The 25,554-nt window shown below is 42.4% G+C and overlaps 2 protein-coding genes across 6 annotated transcripts; one reads left to right on the top strand and one right to left on the bottom strand.

Moving 5' to 3' along the window:
* Positions 1–355: 355 nt before the first annotated feature.
* On the bottom strand, positions 356–18,241 carry ctbp1 (C-terminal binding protein 1). 5 transcript variants are annotated; one of them, XM_031789826.1, is made up of 11 exons: positions 18,100–18,201; positions 14,430–14,521; positions 13,943–14,136; positions 8,292–8,446; positions 6,081–6,225; positions 4,259–4,465; positions 2,478–2,692; positions 2,166–2,296; positions 1,933–2,060; positions 1,677–1,791; positions 356–1,540 (listed from the first exon to the last, which is right to left on the bottom strand). In XM_031789826.1, the coding sequence occupies exons 3-11, from the start codon at positions 13,947–13,949 to the stop codon at positions 1,354–1,356; spliced, it is 1,290 nt and encodes a 429-aa protein (XP_031645686.1). In that variant the 5' UTR covers positions 13,950–14,136; positions 14,430–14,521; positions 18,100–18,201; the 3' UTR covers positions 356–1,353. The 5 variants fall into 5 exon arrangements, with proteins under 5 accessions (XP_031645686.1, XP_031645687.1, XP_031645688.1 ...); XM_031789827.1 differs by having other exon boundaries at positions 14,430–14,461; positions 18,100–18,180; XM_031789828.1 differs by lacking the exon at positions 13,943–14,136 and having other exon boundaries at positions 14,430–14,461; positions 18,100–18,241.
* LOC109905022 (macrophage erythroblast attacher, E3 ubiquitin ligase) lies at positions 16,752–25,266 on the top strand. The gene is made up of 9 exons (XM_020502145.2): positions 16,752–16,880; positions 21,400–21,582; positions 21,885–22,088; positions 22,276–22,398; positions 22,491–22,567; positions 22,679–22,787; positions 22,899–23,032; positions 23,307–23,502; positions 23,591–25,266. Exons 1-9 carry the CDS (start codon positions 16,806–16,808, stop codon positions 23,684–23,686), a joined length of 1,197 nt encoding a protein of 398 aa, XP_020357734.1. The 5' UTR covers positions 16,752–16,805; the 3' UTR covers positions 23,687–25,266.
* The last annotated feature ends 288 nt before the right edge of the window (positions 25,267–25,554 follow it).

The following is a 25,554-nucleotide window of genomic DNA, read 5'->3' as shown; positions in this document are numbered from 1 at the left end:
CGATCCAACAGATACACATGGAATTAATCAAGATCAGAGGTGTTCATGCAACATGGCTTTTTAAACAAGATGAATATGATTTTATTTCTGTATCCTTGAGACCAAATAAGTTTTTTGAAAATCTTAAGAATAATCCAGTGGAAATTCAGACAGTTACAATGGCCTTGAACCTTGCATCTATTGTCCCATCTAGTGGAGGTATTTGGTAATGAATCCATTTTCCTCCTATTTGAAAAAGCCTGTCATATCTAATTTTAGTAATCTAATCACACTGTATAGGAGAGCCTAGAAGCCTGGCACACAAGACTGATCATATCAGAACTTGGACAGGATGCCAACGGACAAAGACATCAAATTTGACCTTTCAACAGGGACTTTTATTTATTTTTTTAAATAATTCATACAAATGCATACAGTCACAAACATCTCTTTTTGGATATTGATTAACCAAAAATAATGATATTTTGTAATATATAGTATGTATACTGTATATTGCTAACCTACTACTTCACCAGAAGAGAGGCAATGTATGTCTGCTACTAATTGTGCAGCTGGGAGCTGCTTCTCTTCTCAGACACGTTACAATCAAGTCACACTGACACAGGCAAGCAGTACGTCAGGTATGCACAAGACAGGGGGGGTCTTCTCTCCCAAAATGCACAGTTTTAACATTTATACAGAGGCTGAAGACTACAGAACAACATGCCCCTTAAACTGAAAGAACAAATGGAACTTAAAGTATTTTTGCTAATATAGACCAGAGGCAGGCGGGTAGAAAAACAAAGCACTATGTGGTGTAGAAGAAAAAGAACTAGGGAAACTCCATTTCCTGAGAACCTGTGCAAAAGCTGCCTCTTTTGGGGCTTGTTGGGAAACATATAAAACAAATATTCTATTGTCTTTTTAAAATCGGTTGGTTAGTTTTCACCCTTGTTTTTCTTTTAGACTGCACTACAAATAATTGTTTTCATATTTCTAAAAACTGTACACAAACAGTTACAATCATGTTATAATCAACTACTTTTGCTTTAACAAGAACCCATAGGACACAAACAGACATTCGCCCACGTTACTTGGACAAACTATAGTCTAAACAGTAGGATTGGCTTTAAAGGATATTTTTCTCTTTTCGAATCCACAATATTATTCAGGTTTTTTTTCTACACAAAAAAAAGTTTCAAAAAGACGACCGACTCCACTATGGTTGGACCAGATGAACTGTAATGGACCTCTGTGAGTCTGTCTGTTTCATGGCAGCTGTTTAGAACCCATGATGCTTCAGTTCCATTCCTCTTTGGGGTGATGAAGACCAGGAGAGTTCTATGGTTGGACAGAGAGCTCTGTGGGGCGGGGCTACAACTGGTCGTTGGGGTGCTGATCCCTGTCCAACTCTGATTTGCCTGGCTGGCCCGGCGAGGGGGCGCGAGGGGGGTGGGCGGCACTGGACAGGCTGTGTGTGATGGGCACGGCACTAGGAACGATCCCCTCTACAGGCGGAGGGAGCCCCCCAGAGGCCAAACTCACAACACCAGGAGGGTATCTGGGAGGAGAGGATGCCCAGAAAATGAGTCACCAGCATCAACAAATAACACCCAACATTTTATTTTGGCCTGTGCAAAATATGCATACAGTGCCTGTATCTACATGTTATTCTGTACCAACAGTGGATGTATTACCTGTATGCCCCATTGACCTCAGGGTGACTGACAGCAGGGGTCATACTGGCCCAGTGACTAGTCTGGCTTAGGAACTCTTTATTCACACAGTTCTTCAGGCTGTCTGGAATACGACCTGGAAGCAGGAAACAGTCACTGATGAAGCACAATGTGCTTATTGGGGAGTTGTTATTGTGGCTTTGCTGTTGTTTATTAGTGAGAGGGGAGCCTGACAAGAATCCACCGAGAATACCCATGCTTAGTGTAATGGTGTTACCTGAAATGGCTCGGCGGATCTCCCTGGCTGCCTCCTCTCTCATCTCAATAGAAGCCTGTTCACTGTACCAGGCAGCGTGGGGAGTACAAATGAGGTTTGGAGCATCTTTCAGAGGGCCCTGGTTGAAACTGAGACAGAAGGAACATGGGAATTTATTGTTAATATCACTTCAACACAGTATCATATAAATATCAGTAGAATGAAGACAGTAGAAGAATTTAAAGTTAGCTCACCCGAAGGGCTCTGTCTCGTGGACGTCCAGGGCCGCTCCTCGGATCCTCCCCTCTTTCAGGGCCTGTGCCAGGGCTTTCTCCTCCACCAGCCCCCCTCGGGCCGTGTTAACCAGGAACGCACCCTGGCGCATCTACAACACACCATATAAAATATGTAGACCGTGCAGAACACAACTGTAAAGGACATGCTACATTGGTCTTCTTAGTAGATTTAAATCCCCCAGTGCAGTGACATGGATCCAGTAGTCTTCCGTGCGTGAGTGTCTATATATTCCTGTCTGTGTACGTGCATGTGCGTGTCACGGCCCCGACCTGTTTGATGGTAAAGTCGTTGATGAGGTGGTGGTTGTGCTCGTTGAGGCTGCAGTGGAGGGTGACACAGTCGCTGTGGAAGAGCAGGTCCTGGAGGGTGTTGACGCGCTGCAGGCCCAGGGCTCGCTCCACCCCGTCAGACAGGTACGGATCGTAGAATATCACATTAAATCCAAAGGCTTTGGCTCTCAGTGCTACAGCCTGGCCAACACGACCTGAGGACAGACAACAACATGGACATTTGAGTAATACCCAGACAAGTAAATAGTTACAACAAAGAGATACAATAAAGATGAATTCCTTACACATTCACTATGCATGTTTTGTAACACATCACAGCTCAAAATGGCATACAGAAAGGCCATCGAACTCTACTAAACAAGCCCATATTTAAAGAACCAATTTCTTATTCATTATACCGACCATGTTATCTTCAGCTAACAGCCAGTTGGGCAGTGTAATACAATGTACAGGTGCAGGATCTTAATTTGAGCCAGTTTACTACAGCAGGAAAATAATCCTGCAGCAACAAGAAATGTGAATTATTATGTGGATTATACACTGCTCAAAAAAATAAAGGGAACACTTAAACAACACAATGTAACTCCAAGTCAGTCACACTTCTGTGAAATCAAACTGTCCACTTAGGAAGCAACACTGATTGACAATAAATGTCCCATGCTGTTGTGCAAATGGAATAGACAACAGGTGGAAATTATAGGCAATTAGCAAGACACCCCCAATAAAGCAGTGGTTCTGCAGGTGGTGACCACAGACCACTTCTCAGTTCCTATGCTTCCTGGCTGATGTTTTGGTCACTTTTGAATGCTGGCGGTGCTTTCACTCTAGTGGTAGCATGAGACGGAGTCTACAACCCACACAAGTGGCTCAGGTAGTGCAGCTCATCCAGGATGGAACATCAATGCGAGCTGTGGCAAGAAGGTTCGCTGTGTCTGTCAGCGTAGTGTCCAGAGCATGGAGGCGCTACCAGGAGCTAGGCCAGTACATCAGGAGACGTGGAGGAGGCCGTAGGAGGGCAACAATCCACCAGCAGGACCCCACCTTTGTGCAAGGAGGAGCACTGCCAGAGCCCTGCAAAATGACCTCCAGCAGGCCACAAATGTGCATGTGTCTGCTCAAACCGTCAGAAACAGACTCCATGAGGGTGGTATGAGGGCCCGACGTCCACAGGTGGGGGTTGTGCTTACAGCCCAACACCGTGCAGGACGTTTGGCATTTGCCAGAGAACACCAAGATTGGCAAATTCGCCACTGGCGCCCTGTGCTCTTCACAGATGAAAGCAGGTTCACACTGAGTACATGTCAGACATGTGCACATTTTTACTTGTTTTACAGACATTACATCAATGTTGGATCAGCCTGTAGTGTGGTTTTCCACTTTAATTTTGAGTGTGACTCCAAATCCAGACCCTCCATGGGTTGATAAATTTGATGATTTGTGTGATTTTGTTGTCAGCACATTCAACTATGTAAAGAAAAAAGTATTTAATAAGAATATTTCATTTATTCAGATCTACCATGTGTTATTTTAGTGTTCCCTTTATTTTTTTGAGCAGTGTAATTAATGGAAATGTTTGTAGGGGTTGATACATTTTTCGTAAGGGAAAATCAAGTCTGAAATGTCAACATGGAAAGCCTTTTTAAACCTCAAATACACTTCAAGTTTGTCCTGCATTGGAGGAAAATTATCCTGCAACGGGGTGATCATATGAAGATCCTACATCTATAATATAACATTGTACTGTAATATCTCACACTAACCGAGGCCAATGATGCCAAGTGTCTCCCCACGGATCCGCGCCGCCCCAGACGCCACCTCCCTGATCTGCTCTACACTCTGGACCCGGGTGCCCTCGCGCAGTGCCTGGTGGAGCCACGTGGTCCGTCTGTACAGGTTAAGGATGTGACACAGTGTAGAGTCTGCTGTCTCCTCCACCGATGCTGCTGGCATGTTACACACTGCTATCCCTATTGGAGGACAGGACGAATGTAAACAGCTACAGTACCAGTCAAAGGTTACAACACACCTACTCATTCAAGTGTTTTTCTTTATTTTTACTAGTTTCTACACAGTAGAATAATAGTGAAGACATCAAAACTATGTAATAGCTGTAGTAACCCAAAACGTTTTTAAACAAATCAAAATATATTTATTTTATAAAGGGATTATAAAGAGCCACCCTTTGCCTTGATGACAGCTTTGCACTCTTGGCATTCTCTCAACCAGCAACACCTGGAATGCTTTTCCAACAGTCTTAAAGGAGTTCCCGCATATGCTGAACACTTGTTGGCTGCTTTTCCTTCACTCTGCGGTCCAACTCCTCCCAAACCATCTCAATTGGGTTGAGATTGGGTGATTGGGGAAGCCAGGTCATCTGATGCAGCACTCCATCACGGTAAATAGCCCTTACACAGCCTGGAGGTGTGTTTTGGGTCTGATAGTGGGACTAAGAACAAACCAGACGGGATGGCGTATCGCTGCAGAATGCTGTTGTAGCCATGCTGGTTAAGTGTGTCTTGAATTAATTCTAAACAAATCAGACAGTGTCACCAGCAAAGCACCATCACACCTCCTCCTCCATGCTTCACGGTGGGAACCACACATGCAGAGATCATCCGTTCACCTACTCTGCGTCTCACAAAGACACGGGGGTTGGAACCAAAAATCTCAAATTTGGACTCAGACCAAAAGGACACATTTCCACCGGTTTAATGTCCATTGTTCTTGTTTCTTGGTCCAAGCAAGTCTTCTTCTTATTGATGTCCTTTAGTAGTTGTTTCTTTTCAGTAATTCAACCATGAAGGCCTGATTCACACAGTCTCCTCTGAGCAGTTAATGTTGAGATGTGTCTGTTACTTGAACTCTGTGAAGCATTTATTTTGGCTGCAATTTCTGAGGCTGGTAGCTAATGAACTTATCCTCTGCAGCAGAGGTAACTCTGGGTCTTCCTGTCTTGTGGCGGTCCTCATGAGAGCCAGTTTCATCATAGCGCTTGATGGTTTTTGCAACTGCACTTGAAGCAACTTTCAAAGTACTTGAAATATTCCGGATTTACTGATCTTCATGCTGTTTCTCATTGCTTATTTGAGCTGTTCTTGCCATAATCTTCTGTATACCACCACTACCTTGTCACAACACAACTGATTGGCTCAAATGCATTAAGAAGGATAGAAATTACACAAATGCACTTTTAAAAAGGCACACCTGTTTACTGAAATCCATTCCAGGTGACTACCTCATGAAGCTGGTTGAGAGAATGCCAAGCATTTGCAAAGCTGTCATCAAGGCAGCTTCAATATTTTTTGGTTACTACATGATTTCATGTGTTATTTCATAGTTTTGATGTCTTCACTATTATTCTACAATGTAGAAACTAATACAAATAAAGAAAAACCCTTGAATGAGTATGTGTCCAAACTTTTGACTGGTACTTTTTATTATGCAGATCTGAGCAATTGCACTTTATTTAAATAGAATATCATAACTTGCAGAAAATAATAGATTTCACCTAGTGATCAGTTCACAGCCTGTAAGTCTTTAGGTGGACATCCATAGTTGAGAGAGAGTACAGCAGGATCTCACCTAAATCTCCAGCCGACTTGATATCGATGTTGTCGAAGCCGCTGCCTATGCGGACAATGATCCGCAGTGCCTTGAATTTGTCAAGGTCCTCCCTCATTAGTGTGATGGTGTGGTACACCAGAGCCCCTACAGCCTCGTTCAGTACCTGCCAACACAACGCTCTCAGGTTTAGTACATCAGAGCTCCTACAGCCTCGTTCAGTACCTGCCAACACAACGCTATGAGGTTTAGTACATCAGAGCTCCTACAGCCTCGTTCAGTACCTGCCAACACAACGCTATGAGGTTTAGTACATCAGAGCTCCTACAGCCTCGTTCAGTCCCTGCCAACACAACGCTATGAGGTTTAGTACATCAGAGCTCCTACAGCCTCGTTCAGTACCTGCCAACACAACGCTATGAGGTTTAGTACATCAGAGCTCCTACAGCCTCGTTCAGTACCTGCCAACACAACGCTATGAGGTTTAGTACATCAGAGCTCCTACAGCTTCGTTCAGTACCTGCCAACACAACGCTATGAGGTTTAGTACATCAGAGCTCCTACAGCCTCATTCAGTACCTGCAAACTCAATGCTCTCAAGTTTAGTACATCAGAGCTCCTACAGCCTCATTCAGTACCTGCAAACTCAACGCTCTCAAGTTTAGTACATCAGAGGACAGTTATACAGCACTCTTCAATAAGAGAAATAGAACTAAAGTAATGTGTCATCCGAATGCATAGCAATTCATTAACCATAGCGGTGTTGTTGTTCCATAGGCCCTACTATTATTTGACCATGCTGGTCATTTATGAACATTTGAACAGCTTGGCCATGTTCTGTTATAATATCCACCCGGAACAGCCAGAAGAGCCCAAACTACCTCTTTCCCTACTGTTTTTTATTTATTTTGCTCCTTTGCACCCCATTATTTTCCCATTATTTTTATTTCTACTTTGCACATTCTTCCATTCCAGTGTTTTACTTATTGTATTTACTTTGCCACCATGGTCTTTTTTTGCCTTTACCTCCCTTATCTCACCTCATTTGCTCACATCGTATATAGACTTGTTTATACTGTATTATTGACTGTATGTTTGTTTTACTCCATGTGTAACGCTGTGTCGTTGTATGTGTCGAACTGCTTTGCTTTATCTTGGCCAGGTCGCAATTGTAAATGAGAACTTGTTCTCAACTTGCCTACCTGGTTAAATAAAGGTGAATTAAAATAAAAAGAGGACTGGCCACCCCTCATAGCCTGGTTCCTCTCTAGATTTCTTCCTAGATTTTGGCCTTTCTAGGGAGTTTTTCCAGGCCACCGTGCTTCTACACCTGCATTGCTTGCCGTTTGGGGTTTTAGGCTGGTTTTCTGTACATCACTTTGATATATCAGCGGATGTAAGAAGGGCTATATAAATAAATTTGACTTGATTTGACATGGGCTCTCCATTGGGCTCTTGTAGTGGTAGCCCATCTATTCTCACCACGTTTGATGTTCCATTTCATGATCAGCCCAACTGCAGCTAGCACCATACGCTCTGCCACTTCTCCCTTTATACGCTGTGTAAAGCCACCATGTAGCTCAATTAAACTGAAAGGGGATATTTTAATTAGGCAAGGAGCTGGGTGGTTATGGGCCTGTGAAAGGGAATGAGGAGAGAATGTGGGTGCCATCTGTTTCTGCAGGGCCAGGGAGAGCTCAAAGATTCAGCCTGCCATACATTCAGAACCAGAGCAGGAGAAAACACACACTGGGAATCAGTACTACAGGAAGTATAGATGGCCAGTTTTCCTCTGATGTTTCATTTTGCTTTGTTGCACTGTGGGAAAAACACTGGATATAATCAAGTCTTATTATATTACTATTATTTTTCACCTTTATTTATCTAGGCAAGTCAATTAAGAACAAATTCTTATTTACAAATGGCTGCCTACCAAAAGGCAACATAAATTAAAATAAAAAAGATAAAGTCGATTGTACTGTTCTGTTAATTAGGAAGATTCTATTTATTTTAACTGAAAAATGTATACCTGTCAGGCTCATTTCTGTCATTGTTTTTAGGACATTGTTGATTACGGTGTTTGAACAAACTTGTTTAACAGCACAGGGTCTTGCATATAATATGGTAAACAAATGTTTAGGCCAGGGTGTCTTTTTTAAGTCCAATTAACTTGAAACTGGTAGCATGTAAATGAGGCTGAGCAGACAGATAACATGTAGAGCATGGCAGGACCTTCTCATGGATCTCCTGGGTGGATTGGGCATCACAGAAGGCCACAGTGGCCACGTCTTTCAGGATGGGCATCTCTATGGTGCAGTCACGCCCATCCAGCAGGGCCACCAGGGGCCGGGGGTGCATGGGCCCATTCATAATTGGGGGCCGGATGCCTGTAGACAGAGAGGATGGGTAAACAAACTATATTTGACATCATAGTCTACTGTAAAGGACCGCTCACAGACAGTAAGTCTGGAAAGAGGTATGTCTACAGTATGGGTTGTGATATGACATGGCAGTGTGGGAAAATTGCAGCTGTGTTTATGATCTTGCTTACTATTTTCCACCTAAAACCACAACAAATCCAGTAGTCAGTTGGTATGTTAATGATTCACATGCGAGTAAACAAAAATCCCAAAAAGGGGTCTCATACTTTATTTGGGTTTCAGAATTATTTGCAGTTTTTAATAAGTCAATATTGCATCCATGACTGGAAAGCCATTTAAAATGTCATAGGTCATCTTCATGCATGTTTTTGAAAAGCAGCTAGGAGCAGACGATCGCCTTTCATAGAAAATTAGTCACTAAATGAGAAACACCCCCTGATGGTGCAATTCATCAAATTAGCCATTCAAACTATGGTGAGAGTGGTAACTAAACTTTACATGACATTTAACCAACTGCCATGCTCGTATCAACTATAAAATGACTAAACGACTTCAGTGTGAAACCAATATAAAAGAGCAACTGTGTGGGTCAATTGCACTACGGTTCACGCACAGAATAATGCAACAGGAAATCCTCTGTGCATCAAATTGTTAGAATGTCACATTTTCTACACTGATGCTACTCATTGTCCCAAATAATCTGTGTTTTAACTGTACAGCCACTTGTTTTGGAAGAGAACAGTAACAAGGGGACTTGTTACTCTCCTACACAATTCAGTCTTCTGGATTAACACGGGTGTTAGTCCCAATATGAGCACCAGTTCTACATGGTATTCCACCTGCTCTAATGAGGGATTCATGTGAACACATCAACGGGGAGAAATAGATCCCCATCATCACTTTACTGACACATTTACAGACCCCATTCTAACTGGAAGGAAATAGCTTTCATTCCACTGGAGGATATGACCTTGTGAGAATCAGGAGGAACGACCCTTGGGTCCAATATTCTAAACACTGTCTCTCGTGGACCTAAGGGTTATCCCTCCTTCGTCTGCTACAGTGAACTGTCATCTATGCTCATACAGTCAAAGCTACTTCCTGAAAATAAGGTCAGCACCTCAGAAAGCCCCAGTTGTGTTCTACAAGGATATCAGAGCTGTCCTCTAACATGCACATGTGAAATGTTTCAAACATAGAGCTATTTTATTTATTAGACTAGTTTTTTTAGTGAGCATGCCAGGAATCAACCCATTCCATTTCAATACAGCATAATAACATCTATATTTGCATTCATATTAAATGTAGCATTGTAACTGTAACCACCATAGGGAGAGGGGAAATGGTGCACCTGTGAGCAGCTCGAGCTGTGTGATTTATGATCAGAGCCAATCTGGCAAACATGGCGTGACAGTCTCTACCCACTGTTGTTCCCACAGGCGATCTCCCTCCCAGATGAGCCAGGGGAGTGTAGACACACCCCTCTCCTTCAGCTCACTCCCTCATCAGCTACCAGTACACACACACACACACACACACACACACACACACACCTGCTCATACACCGATGCGCACGTGTGCGTACACACACACAGGCAAACTCTATCACACAAGCACTCTCTCACGTACACAGATCACTAAGCCCCGACACATTTTTCAGTCATGTTCTTCAAAGATGACAAAAATGCCCCCCCCCCCCCCCCCCCCCCCCCCAAAAAAAGAACAAACAATGCATGTTTTATCACCACTATCATGACAATCCATGGCCATAATGATATGTGAGCTTTGTATTGTGGTAATTCGGCCAATTTGAGCACCCCAGGGGTGAATTGGTGTGTCAATTTTAATGAGATAAGACACGATCCTTTGATCACAGAATCAAAGACCCCTACGAGCTCAGACATGAATAATCATACAAAGATCAATCATGAAGATCAAACAATACCTCCAATATAGACAATATGCTGCTGTTGTGAATACAAGTAAACAAAATGTCCAAGTAACAGACACCAGTATGAAAACATTTACAATAGCAGCATCAGTACTAAGCACCTACAAAGCTGTTATGTACTTCCTGAACCTGAAGTATTCCCCTAGTAGACTGTTCTAGAATCAAAGTTTCCTTCTCCCCTGAAAAGGAGAATGAGGAAGCAAGTCAAGGCCGGAACTGGAAATACCGTTCCCCACTGCACAATGAACAGGAAATATGTGCTGTGTGTGTCCTTGCCTCACATTTTTAGGGGGAAATAGTACTGTCCTTCATCCCACAGGAGGCTAATCGTTCCCTGGATCAACACAGAAAGGCTCTAACCCCTCACACACATCTCCTCTGACCAGGTCCAAAACAGCTAAACAGAAACATATTCGGGAGTGGAAAGCAAGTTATTACAGCATTGTAAGTGGCTGAATGGGAGATGAAAGATAATGGAGAGAAAAAGAGAGAGAGGGGAGGGAAGGAAGAGGGGGAGGGGAAGGTAGAATACTGTACAGCACACTGAACACACAGATCTGTGTCCACCCCACACAACGCAATCACAGTTAACATTTGGTCCCATGCACAAAAGGAAAGGTAAATGTTTACCTAAAGGCAAGCCTTTGTTCAGCAAATGCGAGCTTCCCATCTTTTTCCCCAAAAAAGGACATTCACTTCAGCAAGACATCATAAATCCACAGCATATGGCGGATACTTGAATGTTCTTCTTCCTTTTCCCCCTCAGTGACAAACATACATATGCTCCCCCTTTTTTTAACTTCCCTTATGCTCCCTCACTCTCCCTTCCTTCCTCACTTTCTATTTCGACTATCGCTCTCTGTCACACGCGCGTGCACACAGAATGCAAGTGTCACTGCATTTATGGGAGTGGGAGATCGAGAGAGAGAGAAAGCAGCCGCGTGAGTGAGGTGGCTGAAAGAAAATGAGAAAAGAAATGGGGTGGAGCTAAGGCCACACGAAATGTATCTTTTGTTTTCCGAAAGAAGGCCAAATGTAAAGTGTTATGCAATAACAGAAGATAGGCTATAGGCAACAGAAGAAAAACAAACGCCCTAAAATAAAACGTGCAACTTAAAATGTGATACATGATAACTTTGCTGAGTTTCAGTTTACAGTGATTGGTGTACATTTGCTGCATATCAACACAAATATGTGTAATAACATAATAATAACATGATTGACTTGTTTGTCTTTAAGATTTAAAACAAGCATTATAAAACCTACACATCTTTAATTATCAATTGTGATTACATATTTGAAATAAGTTACCATATGGTTTCTTAGTAAGTATGATTAAAACCATATATATCTTGACTCACTGTTAATGACTCTACTGTGTGTACAGTACATGGTGTACACAAGGTTTATTTGATAGCACATTCTATTATCAAACAAATACTGTGTCCCAAGGCTCTCTATGCTGGTTCACACCCTGGCCAGTGATAGTTCTTATGTTGCCATTTTTAAAGAGCTATTCACCTGGCCACTGCAAAGCAAGTGTTTTTTTCTGCACAACTTCTTACAAGCGAATGCTGGAAGGTAAACAGATCTCCACTTGTGCTTGAGTGGAAAAGACTTAAGTGGGAGACTTTTGTTTTGTGACTTCATTCCAGCAGATCTAGCACAGCATGTACTCTAACATGTGTCCCATCCAGGCTACATCGCTGTATCATAGGGATAGATAACTCATATGAGCTGAATTCAAATATGCCAGAAATGTTTCATACGCACAAATAGCTTGTTTCTATCAAAAGGTTGTGCACAAATTTGTTTACATCCCTGTCAGTAAGCATTTCTCCTTTGCCAAGATAATCCATCCACCTGACAGGTGTGGCATATCAAGAAGCTGAATAAACAGGATGATCATTACACAGTTGCAACTTGTGCTGGGGACAATAAAAAGGCCACTCTAAAATGGGCAGTTGTGTCACACAACACAATGCCACAGATGTCTCAAGTTTAGAGGGACTGCAGGAATGTACACCAGAGCTGTTGCCAGTAATTGAATGTTAATTTCTCTACCATATGCCGCCTCCAACATTGTTTTAGAGAATTTGGCAGTAGGTACTATGGGCCTCACAAACGCAGAGCACACGTAACCATGCCAGCCCAGGACCTCCACCTCCGGCTTCTTCAGTTGCAGGATCGTCTGATAGCAGCTACCCTGATGAAACTGATGGGTTTGCTGATGAAACTATAGGTTTGCACAACCAGTCTCTGGGAAGCTCTTCTTCGTGCTCGCCGTATGGTATCTGGGACCAACAGATGCATATCTGTATTCCCAGTCATGTGAAAAATGTACTAATTTCCTCATATGAACTGTAACTCAGTAAAGTCTTTGTAATTGTTGTGTTTCTATTTTAGTTCAGTGTACGGGCATGTTGGCACATTGCATCTGCCAATTAAAAAGCCCCAGATACAAATATTCCTTTTTGGATCATTTAGCAAAGTAACATCTAAACACGAGCAGAGCTGGGAGAGAATGGAACAACAACTGACTATAAACACAGAGTGTGATACAATCTGGAACCGCCACTTAACACATGAAACAGTGACTCATTGAACACGGAACATAGAAAACACAAACACAAATATCTTGGATGACAATATGGCATCCACTGTTATATCACAGAACTGTACATGAAATAAGACATGCAGTAGAGGGGAGAGAAGAAGATGTGAAGGGTAAAGAGAGAAGGACAGAGGAAAGAGGGGAGAGGAAGATGCCCCAGAGAAAGATTACGCTGTCTGAGCCAATGGACTGAGCACAGACTGCAGCCATCTCCTCAGCACTCACTGCAGCGTAGCTAATGGTTCTGCTCCTTCACATCGGATTCCACCAACAACCAGAGAGATGCACAGGCCAAACAAAGCACTGGCCACATTTAGTGTGATGACTGACAGCAAGTCCAATGTCAGCTTTTAAGTTGCAACGGACGTATTTTAATGTTATACTGTAAATAGCAGATGCTGGTTATATTTGTGGAACTAGCCAAATGTATAATTGGATTGGTTATGCTTTTCTGAGAGAGAGAGAGTCAATAAAGCCCTTTGAATTGGGGGGGTGGGGTCCAACAGACCTTTCTTTTCGATTAGGAGAATTTAAAGGTGTGTGGAAAATCAGAAACCTGTGGTGAAGGACTCAGTGTTGATTGCTTCAAAATTATTTGCTCCTTGTTCTTGAAAAAGCACAGGCGTATCAGTGTAAAATGCACTATTGACTCCTAGTAATAACACCGAAAAATCTCCCACACACACACATTATCTCTCAGTAAAGAGGGCTGGGAATGGCATCACAATACAGTTCACAGTATTAGACCACTGATAAACACACAAAAACACCATACTACAGTATCTACAACTTCTCATCTCCATACTGCCCCTCCCCTCTCCGTGCCACTCAGCATACTCCCCCTCGCTGAGTGAACACAACGCTGCCCTGTATCCTGACCTAGTGACCTACACACGGATACAAAGGAACCACAACATGGGGGTGGACGATCACAAACCTTGCATCACCCTCTTCTGTGTCTCAAATCCAGACTGTGCTTGAGCTTGCTAAAACATGCGGCAGAGCATTGGCCAATCATAGGCGCTATGTGACAGCCAATCAAGGTTGACTGCCTCTGGATAGTAGCCAATCACAATATGGCTCATTACTCAACTAGACAGGCTTGGGGAGGGCTCCTACAGGAAAATAAATCTGAGCATGCAGTGGAGAGAGGGGGAGGGGGAAAGAGAAAAGGGAGAGGGTGTATGGGGAACAAGAGTCAGTAATGGCTGAGTGAAATATTTTTCAAATGGCACGTTGGATCAGACAATAGAACCTTTTGCAGAAAGGAATTCTTCATGTTTTATGCATATTCAAAATAGAGATCATATACATAAAGAGGTGGTCTACTGTTAATTCTTATATCTTTAGACATTGACAGTGCACTGCTTAAAGTAATGTGTATCTTTGTAGATTTGCCATAAAAACCAATTACATATACTTACATGTTCAGGTAGATTTGGTCTTCTTTTTAGCTCTGGAAAATAAATCATTTCTGATCATCAGCATCTGTTGCCATTGTCATGTGATTGTATCACTGTGAAAGAATGGCATAGTAAAAACAAACTGAGTCTGAGTGGATTGTGATCATCATTGATAATAGGTTCTGAGAAGGACAGCTTGGAAAAATTGTCAAAAACTTCAGCCACCCAAGCCATAGACTGTTCCCTTTGCTCCCGCATGGCAAGCGGTACCAGTGCACCAAGTCTGCAACCAACAGGACCCTATATAGTTTCTACCCCCAAGCCATAAGACTAAATAGCTAATCAAATGGCCACTCTGGACTACCTGCATTGACGCTTTTTTAGACTAACTTTCATGCACATACACTACATTGGACTCTACCCAGACATACTTACAGTGCATTCAGAAAGTATTCAGACCGCTTGACTTTTTCCACATTTTGTTATGTTACAGCCTTATTCTAAAATTGGTTGTTTCTTCCCCCTTCATCAATCTACACACAAGACCCCATAATGACAAAGAAAAAATAGTTTTACATTTTTGAGGGGGCAAATGTATTTAAAGAAAAAAGAAAAAAAAAGAACTGAAATATTGCATTTACATACATTTTCAGACCCTTTACTCAGTACTTTGTTGAAGCACCTTCGGCAGCGATTACAGCCTCGAGTCTTCTTGGGTGTGACGCTTAAAGCTTGGCACACCTGTATTTGGGGAGTTTCTTCCATTCTTCTCTGCAGATCCTCTCAAACTCTTGTCAGGTTGGATAGGGAGCGGCGCTGCACAGCTATTTTCAGGTCTCTCCAGATATGTTCGATCGGGTTCAAGTCCGGGCTCTGTCTGGGCCACTCAAGGACATTCAGACACTTCTCCCCAAAGCCACTTCTGCGTTGTCTTGGCTGTGTGCTTAAGGTCGTTGTCCTGTTGGAAGGTGAACCTTCACCCCAGTCTGAGGTCCTGAGTGCACTGGAGCCGGTTTTCATCAAGGATCTTGCTCTACTTTGCTCCATTCATCTTTCCCTCAAACCTGACTAGTCTCTCAGTTCCTGCCACTGAAAAACATTCCCACAGCATGATGCTGCCACCACCATGCTTCACCATAGGGATGGTGCCAGGTTTCCTCCAGACATGACACTTGGCATTCAGGCCAAAGAGTTCAGTATTGATTTCATCAAACCAGAGAATCTTGCTTCTCATGGTCTGAAAGTCCTCTAGGTGCCTTTTGGCAAACTCCAAGCAGGCTGTCATGTGCCTTTTACTGGGGAGTGGCTTTCATCTGGCCACTCTCCCATAAAGGCCTGATTGGTGGTGCTGCAGAGATGGTTGTCCTTCTGGAATGTTCTCCCATCTCCACAGAGGAACTCTGGAGCTCTGTCAGGGTGACCATTGGGTTCTTGGTCACCTCCCTGACCAAGGCCTTTCTCCCCCGATTGCTCGGTTTGGCTGTGCGGCCAGCTCTAGGAAGAGTCTTGGTGGTTCCAAACTTAATCTGTTTTGTACCCTTCCCCTGATCTGTGGCTCCACACAATCCTGTCTCGGCGCTCTACGGACAATTTATTAAACCTCATGGCTTGTTTTTTTCTCTGACATGCACTGTCAACTGTGGGACCTTATATAGACTGGTGTGAGACTTTCCAAATAATTTCCAATCAATTGAATTTACCACAGATGGACTTACAATCAAGTTGTAGAAACATCTCAAGGATGATCAACGGAAACAGGATGCACCTGAGCTCAATTTCGAGTCTCATAGCAAAGAGTCTGAATACTTATGTAAATAAGGTGTTTCTGTTTTTTATTTTTAACTCTGCATTGTTGGAAAAGGACCTGTAAGTAAGCATTTCACTGTTAGTCTACACCTGTTGTTTACAAAGAATTTAAACTTTAGACAAATAACATTTGAGCTTCAGGTCATGACTTACAGGTCATGTAAAGTCCATTATTCAATAAAAAGATGACTTCACTTACTTAATACATCTTGAGCAACTTTAAAGGCATTTTTAAATGACCATTTAACATCAAGATATCTTACAGATTGTACCTACTAGGCTTGTGTTTTGTCAACAGTGTCATTCCTGTACGCCACGAACAGCTAGCTCTCTCACCTCTCGCTGACCTCTGTTGTTCGTAAAACCCCTGCCGCATGTACAACCACGTATTCGAAAATAAGTTTTAAAAATAAGCTTGCTTTGGCCCAATTTCATTAAACAGACTTTTTGGGATAGTATCACCCTCTATCAGACATTTTTCTACACACTATCCCCCTCAAAAATATTATTACTGACGACACCAGCACACTAGATGGCTGTAGTGAGCGTACGTATTTTTTGCACTGCAAGTAAAATCCTAGAAATTCACAAATGAAGATGGCGGTGCAAGAGACAGCTGCCCAACTATCCATGGCGCTGAAGGTTCAAGAGTATCCCACTTTGAAGGTTTGAAATGGTTTATTTGAATGAAAATCGAGACTAACCGATCGTGATGGAGGCATGAGTTTAAGATTTGACAAAATAGGCGCTAATTCCTATCATTTGGCTGGCCATTAGCTATAAAGCTAACTAACGTTAACGACGTCAGGCAGGGGCAAGTTGGTTCAAAACAACGGGGCAAATGTTAGATTGAGGTTATGAAAAGACTTGGTCAGATACAACATCCCAATCCACTAGTTGATTGTCAATTATCGAGAAGATTGGTGGTTATTCGCAAACGTGGTTAGGTAAAAATATACACATTTGCCACGTATCTTATGCTAGCTAGCCAGCTGATACTTGTCGTCTCGGCTAGCTAGCTTTAGCTGGTTCTCTGTCCATATTCCGTGGCGTGTGAAGTCAGCAATTCATCACACTGCACGTGATAACGTTAACATTACTTGGAATTGGATGGCCAGCTCGTGTGTAAATACGTTTCCTCTGTCACTGACGCAGATTTGAAAGCTAACACATTTCTAGCTTAGATCAATTTAACTAGTTATTCACGTTTGTTTCCAAATTCACCATAGCTAGCTGTTAGCTAGTATTGTGTCCCTATGAAATCAACATGCCATGACAAGGATGGTTCCTCACCAGCTGTGTGAAGTACAGCGCCACAAAAATATTCAAGTTAGTCGCAAATCCAAAGCGGCATGAATGCTAGTCAGTTGATCGTTTAGAAAACTGTATAACTGTGGTATTTACGGTCAGTTGACTAGTTCGTAGCTATTGCTAATGTTTTGTTTTTTTAACGCTAGCTTACAAGCGCAGTGTCCTCAAATTACTACCTCGACAATATGGCTGAGAAGATTCGAGTTTGCGGCAATATCACACTGCGACACTTATTGTTATGTGGCTGCTGCTAGACGGCTGTATGTTTGCTTTCTTAGTCGCCATTTTATCTGAATAGTCGTTTAATTACATTTGGATTGTAAGAGTACTTGTACACCATTTGAGTGGTTGTTACGTTAATTCGCATAATAGGACTGTGATGATTGATATTATCAGAGCTTAGTAGCTTTGGGACACACTGTCGGGAGTCTGTGTACTGGTTGGATTCCCTGAGTTGTGAATCATTCTGGTGGGTGGAAACGGAAAATAACCCTACCACAATATAACCGGTTTAGCCAAATAAACATTTCCTTTCAACAAAAGCATTTGTATAATCTCTTGGAACTCTACTTACCAGGTGAAATTTGACCCTTGCTATGAAATAAACGTCTGAATCCAACTTTTGTCCGACCCACGCCAGATTTAGCTGTAGGAAGTCTCGCGTGAAGTGCGTGGTCTAATGGCAGCCTTCTAACTCAACGGGAATATGGTGCTGTAAGGACAAAAGTTGGATTCAGACTTTTATTTAATAGCGAGGGACATATTTCACTTTACATCTGGCAAATAGAGGTCCTAGAGATTATACAAATGCTTTTGTTGAAAGGAAATGCTTCTTTGGTGAATCCGGCTATATTGTGGTAGGGTTATTTTCCATTGCCAGCCACCAGAACAATGCACAACTCAGGGAGTCAGTCCAACCAATATAGACTCCAGATGTCCCAAAACTAAGGCCTTAGGTGGTTGGTTGGAATCTGTTATGCAATATTAGGAAGGTGTTCTTAATGTATATCAGAACACCCTCAATTCGTCGGCGCATGGACTCTACAAGGTGTCAAGTGTTCCACATGGATGCTGGTCCATGTTGCCTTGGCTGGATGTCCTTTGGTTGGTGAACCATTCTTGATAAACACAGGAAACAGTTGAGTGGATTTAACAAGTGACATCAATAAGGGATCATACACTACATTACAAGAAGTATGTGGACACCTGCTTGTCGAACATCATTCTAAAACCACCATGGGCATTAATATGGAATTGGTCCCCCCTTTTCGGCTATAACAGCCTCCACTCTTCTGGGAAGGCTTTCCACTAGATGTTGGAACATTGCTGCGGGGACTTGCTTCCATTCAGCCACAAAGTATTAGTGAGATCGGGCACTGATGTTGGGCGATTAGGCCTGGCTCGCTGTCGGCGTACCAAGTCATCCCAAAGGTATTCGATGGGTATTCGACCGATCTTGACAAACCATTTCTGTATGGACCTCGCTTTGTGCACAGGGGCATTATCATGCTGAAAAAGGAAAGGGCCTTCCCCAAACTGTTGCCACAAAGTTGGAATCACAGAATTGTCTAAAATGTAATTGTATGCTGTAGCATTAAGATTTCCCTTCACTGAAACTAAGGGGCCTGACTCAAACCATGAAAAACAGCCCCAGACCTTTACAGTTGGCACTATTAGGGCTGTGGAGGTCACACAACTTCATCAGCCGGTGATTGTCAAGCAAATAACTGTCGGTCTCATGGTTATTGACCGTTAATTAACATAAACACATTTAGCATCTCCTGGCTTCCACACACGTCCTACAAGCCATTTTTTTAAGTCTGATAAATCCATGTAATATAGCCTACACCTTCATAATAAATCCATTATTTATTTTAGACAGGTCTAAAGACACATGATATGAAGAAAATTTTGTCTATTTCAGAAGAAACAGATAGCATACTCTGCGGGCCGGATTGCTGCGTTGTGCCCTTCTCCCTGAGTGTGCTGTGCAATCCGAAGCGTCTCTCACTCGCATGGCTTTCAGTCATGTGATCAGGTCTTTATCACAGGCTACAAGTGAAGACAGAAACATCAGGGCGCAACTGCGTGTGTCCTTATCCAATTCAGAGGTGCACATTGAAGATATTGGAAGAACTATCCACATTTACTTTATCAGCCAACAAGATGAGTAGGCCTAACAAACAGCAAAAGCACTAGCCTATGTCAATCTACTATCCCACATAATACTAAAGTCGACCTATTCTGTACAATAAATAAATATTCCGAACATAGGCTATTTCTTCACATGGTAGTAAGCGTGAATATTCCATAAGCTGAAAACACCATTATCAAAAGTGACCGCAAATACATTTATGCATGTAATGATTTTATTATAAAGGTGCATTTTTAATGGTGAAAATTATATTTCCCAAATTTGAAACTCACGCGCTGCTTATATATGCCAGTTAGGCAGTACACCCCTTGTAAAGCAGGTTAATGTGCTTAATTTTAAGTTATTTGGCCACTTTAGTTGTGATACAAACCTTATTAAAACATGAGGTGTGCGATTATGATTCGAACAAGTTGCAAAAAAAAGGCATTGTTCCTTATGCTGGGCATCATTCACAAGTGATAGGCTAATATTGTCACCCATTAGACTATTATTGATTTAATCTTGTCTTTACATATATAAATAATATATGTGACATTTGTTATGATTTAGAATGAACCCTTATTATTCACCTGTATCGAAACGGGCAGCGGGGAACAAAATACATGTCATCTATGCACTTAAATAGAGACTGGAGGATGCTTTTCCCCGTGGTTAATTTTCATGCCAGTGAGGTAGGCTATACTCCTGTTGTAAATATAAGCAATGTTCTTAATATTAGGAAAGTTGAGAAATAATATTAGCGGCCATCACTCTGTTTTCTCCCGCAATTGCATAGCTTATAGAAATGTTGCGCAAAAACGTTTTGATTCGATTTTCGAATACATTTGCATTGATGACGGGGAATTTAGAGGGGGAATTTAGAGGGACAATAGAGTGCTGAGTACCAGGCCGTTAGCAAGTTTGGTAGGCTACTAATGACCAGCAGCATCAGAGCTTGGAGAAGCCTAATTACCGTGACTAAATGGTCATGTGGAATTTGACTGCCTTTATGACTCGTGACCGCCAGTGTGGCTTTAATACGGTCAACGCAACAGACCTAGGCACTATGCATTTGGGCAGGTAGCTTTCTCCTGGCATCCGCCAAACTCAGATTTGTCTGTCGTACTGCCAGATGGTGAAGCTTGATTCATCACTCCAGAGAACACGTTTCCACTGCTCCAGAGTCCAATGGCGGCAAGCTTTACACCACTCCAGCTGATTCTTTGGCATTGCGCATGGTGATCTTAGGCTTGTGTGCGGCTGCTCGGCCATGGAAACACATTTATAACAGTACTTACAGTTGACCGGGGCAGCTCTAGCAGGGCAGGAATTTGATGAACTGACTTGTTTGAAAAGTGGTATCGTATGACTGCCACGTTGAATGTATGTCTGAAGATTGCATGGCTGTGTGCTCGACATTATACACCAGTCAGCAACGGGTGTGGCTGAGATAGCCGAATCCACTAATTCGAAGGGATGTACACATACTTCTGTATATATATATATATATATATATATATATATATATATATATATATATATATATAGTGTAGTTCTCATCTGGTCAATCTGTCAAGGAAAAAGCAGATGTTCAAAATGTTTTGTACACTCAACTAGAGGTTATGATCTCAGCAAGTTATGGATCAAATATTTGGAAACTTCAGCCAAATAATGAACCCTAAATGGTCAGAATGTTACTGAAACCACCTCATGTAGCTTTTGCATTGATCATATGTACAGGTACCATATGAAACTCTGAACAAGCGCTTCAGAGCTGCACAGAAGAACATTGACCGGGAGACGAGTCACGTAACCATGGTGGTGGCAGAGCTGGAGAAGACCCTCAGCAGTTTCCCAGTGGTGGATTCTGTGGTGTCCCTTCTGGATGGGGTGGTGGAGAAGCTCAGTGCCCTGAAGAGGAAGGTAGGTTCAAACAGTTGCCCTCTGAACAGTTAGCATTGAAATGTTGCTATGCAGAGATAAAAAAAAAAAAAATGTATTTACAGTATTCCTCGATCAACCCCAGATAGCTTAGCTACCAATATTTCAGCCAGCGTCACGTTTGCAAATTTCTTAAGCACTTGTTAAATCTTGTACATGTTTATTGAGCGATTTCAAAAACAATGATTTCTCAACATAAGTTAATCAAAGCAGTAAAATGAAGAGGATCCAGCAGAGCTCAAGTACTACATGCAGTAAGTATAGAACATGTGAATATTGGATAGGCTGCTGAATCCATCCAGGCGGAGGATGAGAGTGCTAAGCTGTGTAAGCGGAGGATTGAACACCTGAAGGAACACAGCAGTGACCAGCCAGTGGGTGTCAATGTCTGGAAGAAGAAACGAATGGACCGCATGATGGTAGAACACTTGCTGCGGTGTGGCTATTACAACACAGCGGTCAAACTGGCACGGCAAAGTGGCATTGAGGTGCGTCCCACTTCTCTTCGTCAATATGCATACAAGATTACGTGGCTACTACTTATAGTTTCTTATCCTTTACAGTAAAAGACTTTGGTAGTATCTCCAAGGGCTGCTAGTATTGTAATTGTTTAGAGAACTACATTTTCTGTGCTGTCTCTATTTCACATGACCCCTCTTTCTCCCTGTCCTTCAGGACCTGGTCAACATTGAGATGTTCCTCACAGCCAAAGAGGTGGAGGAGTCGCTAGAGCGACAGGAAACCGCCACCTGTTTGGCCTGGTGTCATGACAACAAATCACGCCTCCGCAAGATGAAGGTAAGGCAGGAGATTATGCCATGTCTGTTAGTAGATCATGATGTCTCGTACATTATATGTACATATTAACTCATTGATGCTTCTCCTTCCAGAGCTGTTTGGAGTTTAGTCTGCGAATCCAGGAATTTATCGAGCTCATCCGACAGAACAAGCGCATGGACGCCGTCAGGTAGGAAACCGTTTCTGCTGATATTGCATATCCTGTAATAAAATATTTAGGTTAACATTGAGACATATTTAAAGTTCAAATGGGAACAATCATGATACATGTTTTTCACAGACATGCGCGGAAGCACTTCAGCCAAGCAGAGGGGGGTCAGCTGGACGAGGTGCGGCAGGTGATGGGTATGCTGGCGTTCCCCTCAGACACCCATATCTCCCCTTATAAGGTAATACCATAGTAATGCCCTAGCCTGTAGTGTGCATATTCCTGTGTGTATGTCAAATAGTGTAGGCCTGTCATCAGGTCTGATCGTCTCTTTGTCTGTCAACCCTCGCAGGATCTCCTGGACCCTGCCCGCTGGAAAATGCTGATCCAACAGTTCAGATATGACAACTACAGATTACATCAGCTGGGCAACAACTCTGTGTTTACCATCACACTCCAGGCTGGCCTGTCTGCTATCAAAACTCCGTATCTTTTCTGGTCACCGCTCTGTGCTCCTTAGTTTAGCTGTTTCAACCAGTAACATGTGGTGCTCTGTCATCTGCTTGTTTTGGTGATGCACATTGTCTCCTTTTGGTTTTGATGGCCAGGTCTCTCTATAATTACTTATTTAAAACTGCACATCAAATTCAAGGTCTTCAAAATATTTGGCTCAATGTGTTCTGCCAAAGACCTCCAGCTGTTAAGTACTGGAATGTGGAGTGAAAGATCAAGTTTAAGCCCTTAACCTTTCTGCTTCCAGTCAGTGTTATAAGGAGGATGGCACCTCTAAAAACCCTGACTGCCCCGTGTGCAGCAAGTCCCTGAACAAACTGGCCCAGCCCCTGCCCATGGCACACTGTGCCAACTCCCGTCTGGTGTGCAAAATCTCTGGGGAGGTGATGAATGAGAACAACCCACCCATGATGCTGCCCAACGGCTATGTTTACGGATACAATGTGAGTCTCTACATCCCACACATTTCATCTTTACAATGGCAATGGAGTAATTGTTATTATTCATGTTAATCATTTCTCCTTCCTCTAGTCTCTTCTATCCATTCGTCAAGATGACAAGGTGATCTGCCCCAGAACCAAAGAAGTCTTCAGCTTCTCCCAAGCTGAGAAGGTGTACATCATGTGATGTGATGGATACACCTTGACTATGACCAGCGGGTCCAGTCTGAGTGCAGTGGATCCCCCAGCAGAACCTCTAGCCCCTGCCCCAATGGCAATGCTCCACCATGTGACTGAGCCGAAATCACCCCACAGCCCACCTACCGACCTCTCGACCTGCCCAAACTGCCTCTCACTATGGAGAACAGTCCCAAATCACCATGGGCAGATTTGTGAAATTAGACTAATTAACAAACTTTTGTTTTTAAAGTGTTGATGTTTTGACTTTTATTTTAACCTAGAGTCCAACCGGTAGTGTGGCACGTTAAAACTCTGTATTGCTCCAATATCATAACAGGAGCATCTGCCCTTTACCTTAGTTAAACCAGACTTACTTCAGATTTACAGGCTGACCACATTGGTGTTTGCGTCATAATGGCACTAATTTCATGATGCGCACAAGTTACATCATTTCTATGTAGCCATGTTGGGGGGGGGGAATAAATAGAAATACTTTGAAATTGGTCATCTTGTGTTTGTCCCCCTGTGAAATCTGTGATTGCAGATCTGGGACGATACACTCCATCTTGTAAATACTAGAGAATTGATCATTTGTGTATAGATTCAGGTCTCTCAAAATGTTAATGAGAAACATTTTAAGAACTCCATAGACCTTCCACTGATCAGGTGTGAACAAGCACACTGTTGTTGCTTCAGGTACTTCATGGCAACCTTGTACACTGACCTAAAGTATACTCTGTACACTTTTGAGGAGCATAGTGGATTTGTGTCTTGCAAGGGAACATGCCAGGTCTTCTCACCACCTGAAGAAGACTTGACAAGTGGTCCAACATAGAGCTTACAAAATACTTATCTTTTCCAGTGTTTTGTAATAACCAGTGGTCTTCCCAGTTTGTGTGTGTGAAGATTGGAGATGCATAATCATTTCCGCACCCACAAATGGATGGGTTAATTCATCACTTTTTATATTGATTTAGTTATACAACTGATATAGCCAATCAAAAATACTCAATTATTCTATCTTTAGTTTCATATTTTTCAATGATGAACATTGTGCATTGTAATTAAAGAGGATAATTATAATTTTTTTTGCTCTTCATTTTTTCTGATCTAGTGCTGATTTTTAAGACATTTTGTATGACTAACGCAAATTGCTGCAGATTTCACAAGGGGCTACAGTTGGTCCAAATTGTTCCTTGAGATTACAGAGGGTAATCTTACCATATGTTTCAGTACCTACCATCTATCCCACCTTTTTTTCATCTTGGCTGGTTGCTTCTGAACTGTTTAGTATTGTTATTGTGGAGAGACCGTTTAGAAACTGAGCATGCATGTTTATATTGGTAGGATAGATTGATTGATTGATTGTTCAAAAACGATTGCTGATAAAATAACTCGAATTGGTTCCGGTCTTTCTTTCCACCCAACACATCTCCATAAACATTGGTGTGCAACTTTATCAGACTGAATATGATGGTGATGAGTACGTTGTTTGATCCATGGAATGTATGTAGTCTGAGAATGGAACACGGACATTGATTGTCCTTATAGTATTAATATTCCTACTATTAAAGAATGGTCATTTATGACAATTGGGTTGACAGTTTGTTTAACGAACCACATGGAAACGTAATGTCAACGGGTTGAACCATTGAAAGTAAGACTGGAATGAACACATTAAGTTGCCAAAACGTTCTTGAACGTTGCAGATAGTAATGCCATAATTAGAGCCTACATGATTTCGTGTATAGAGGCATGTTTGCTATACATAATACATTTCCATCTGAACGTTCCAAAACGTGTTAGAGCTTCTAAACCCAGAGGCGCAACATCGCGAGACATCCGTGAACGCTTGCTAAACACACCCAAGCCAGA

Source organism: Oncorhynchus kisutch, linkage group LG15 (assembly GCF_002021735.2).
Source record: "Oncorhynchus kisutch isolate 150728-3 linkage group LG15, Okis_V2, whole genome shotgun sequence".
Taxonomy (NCBI): domain Eukaryota; kingdom Metazoa; phylum Chordata; class Actinopteri; order Salmoniformes; family Salmonidae; genus Oncorhynchus; species Oncorhynchus kisutch.
Note: the sequence above shows the minus strand (reverse complement) of the source record. Positions and strands in the feature narration are given on the sequence as shown.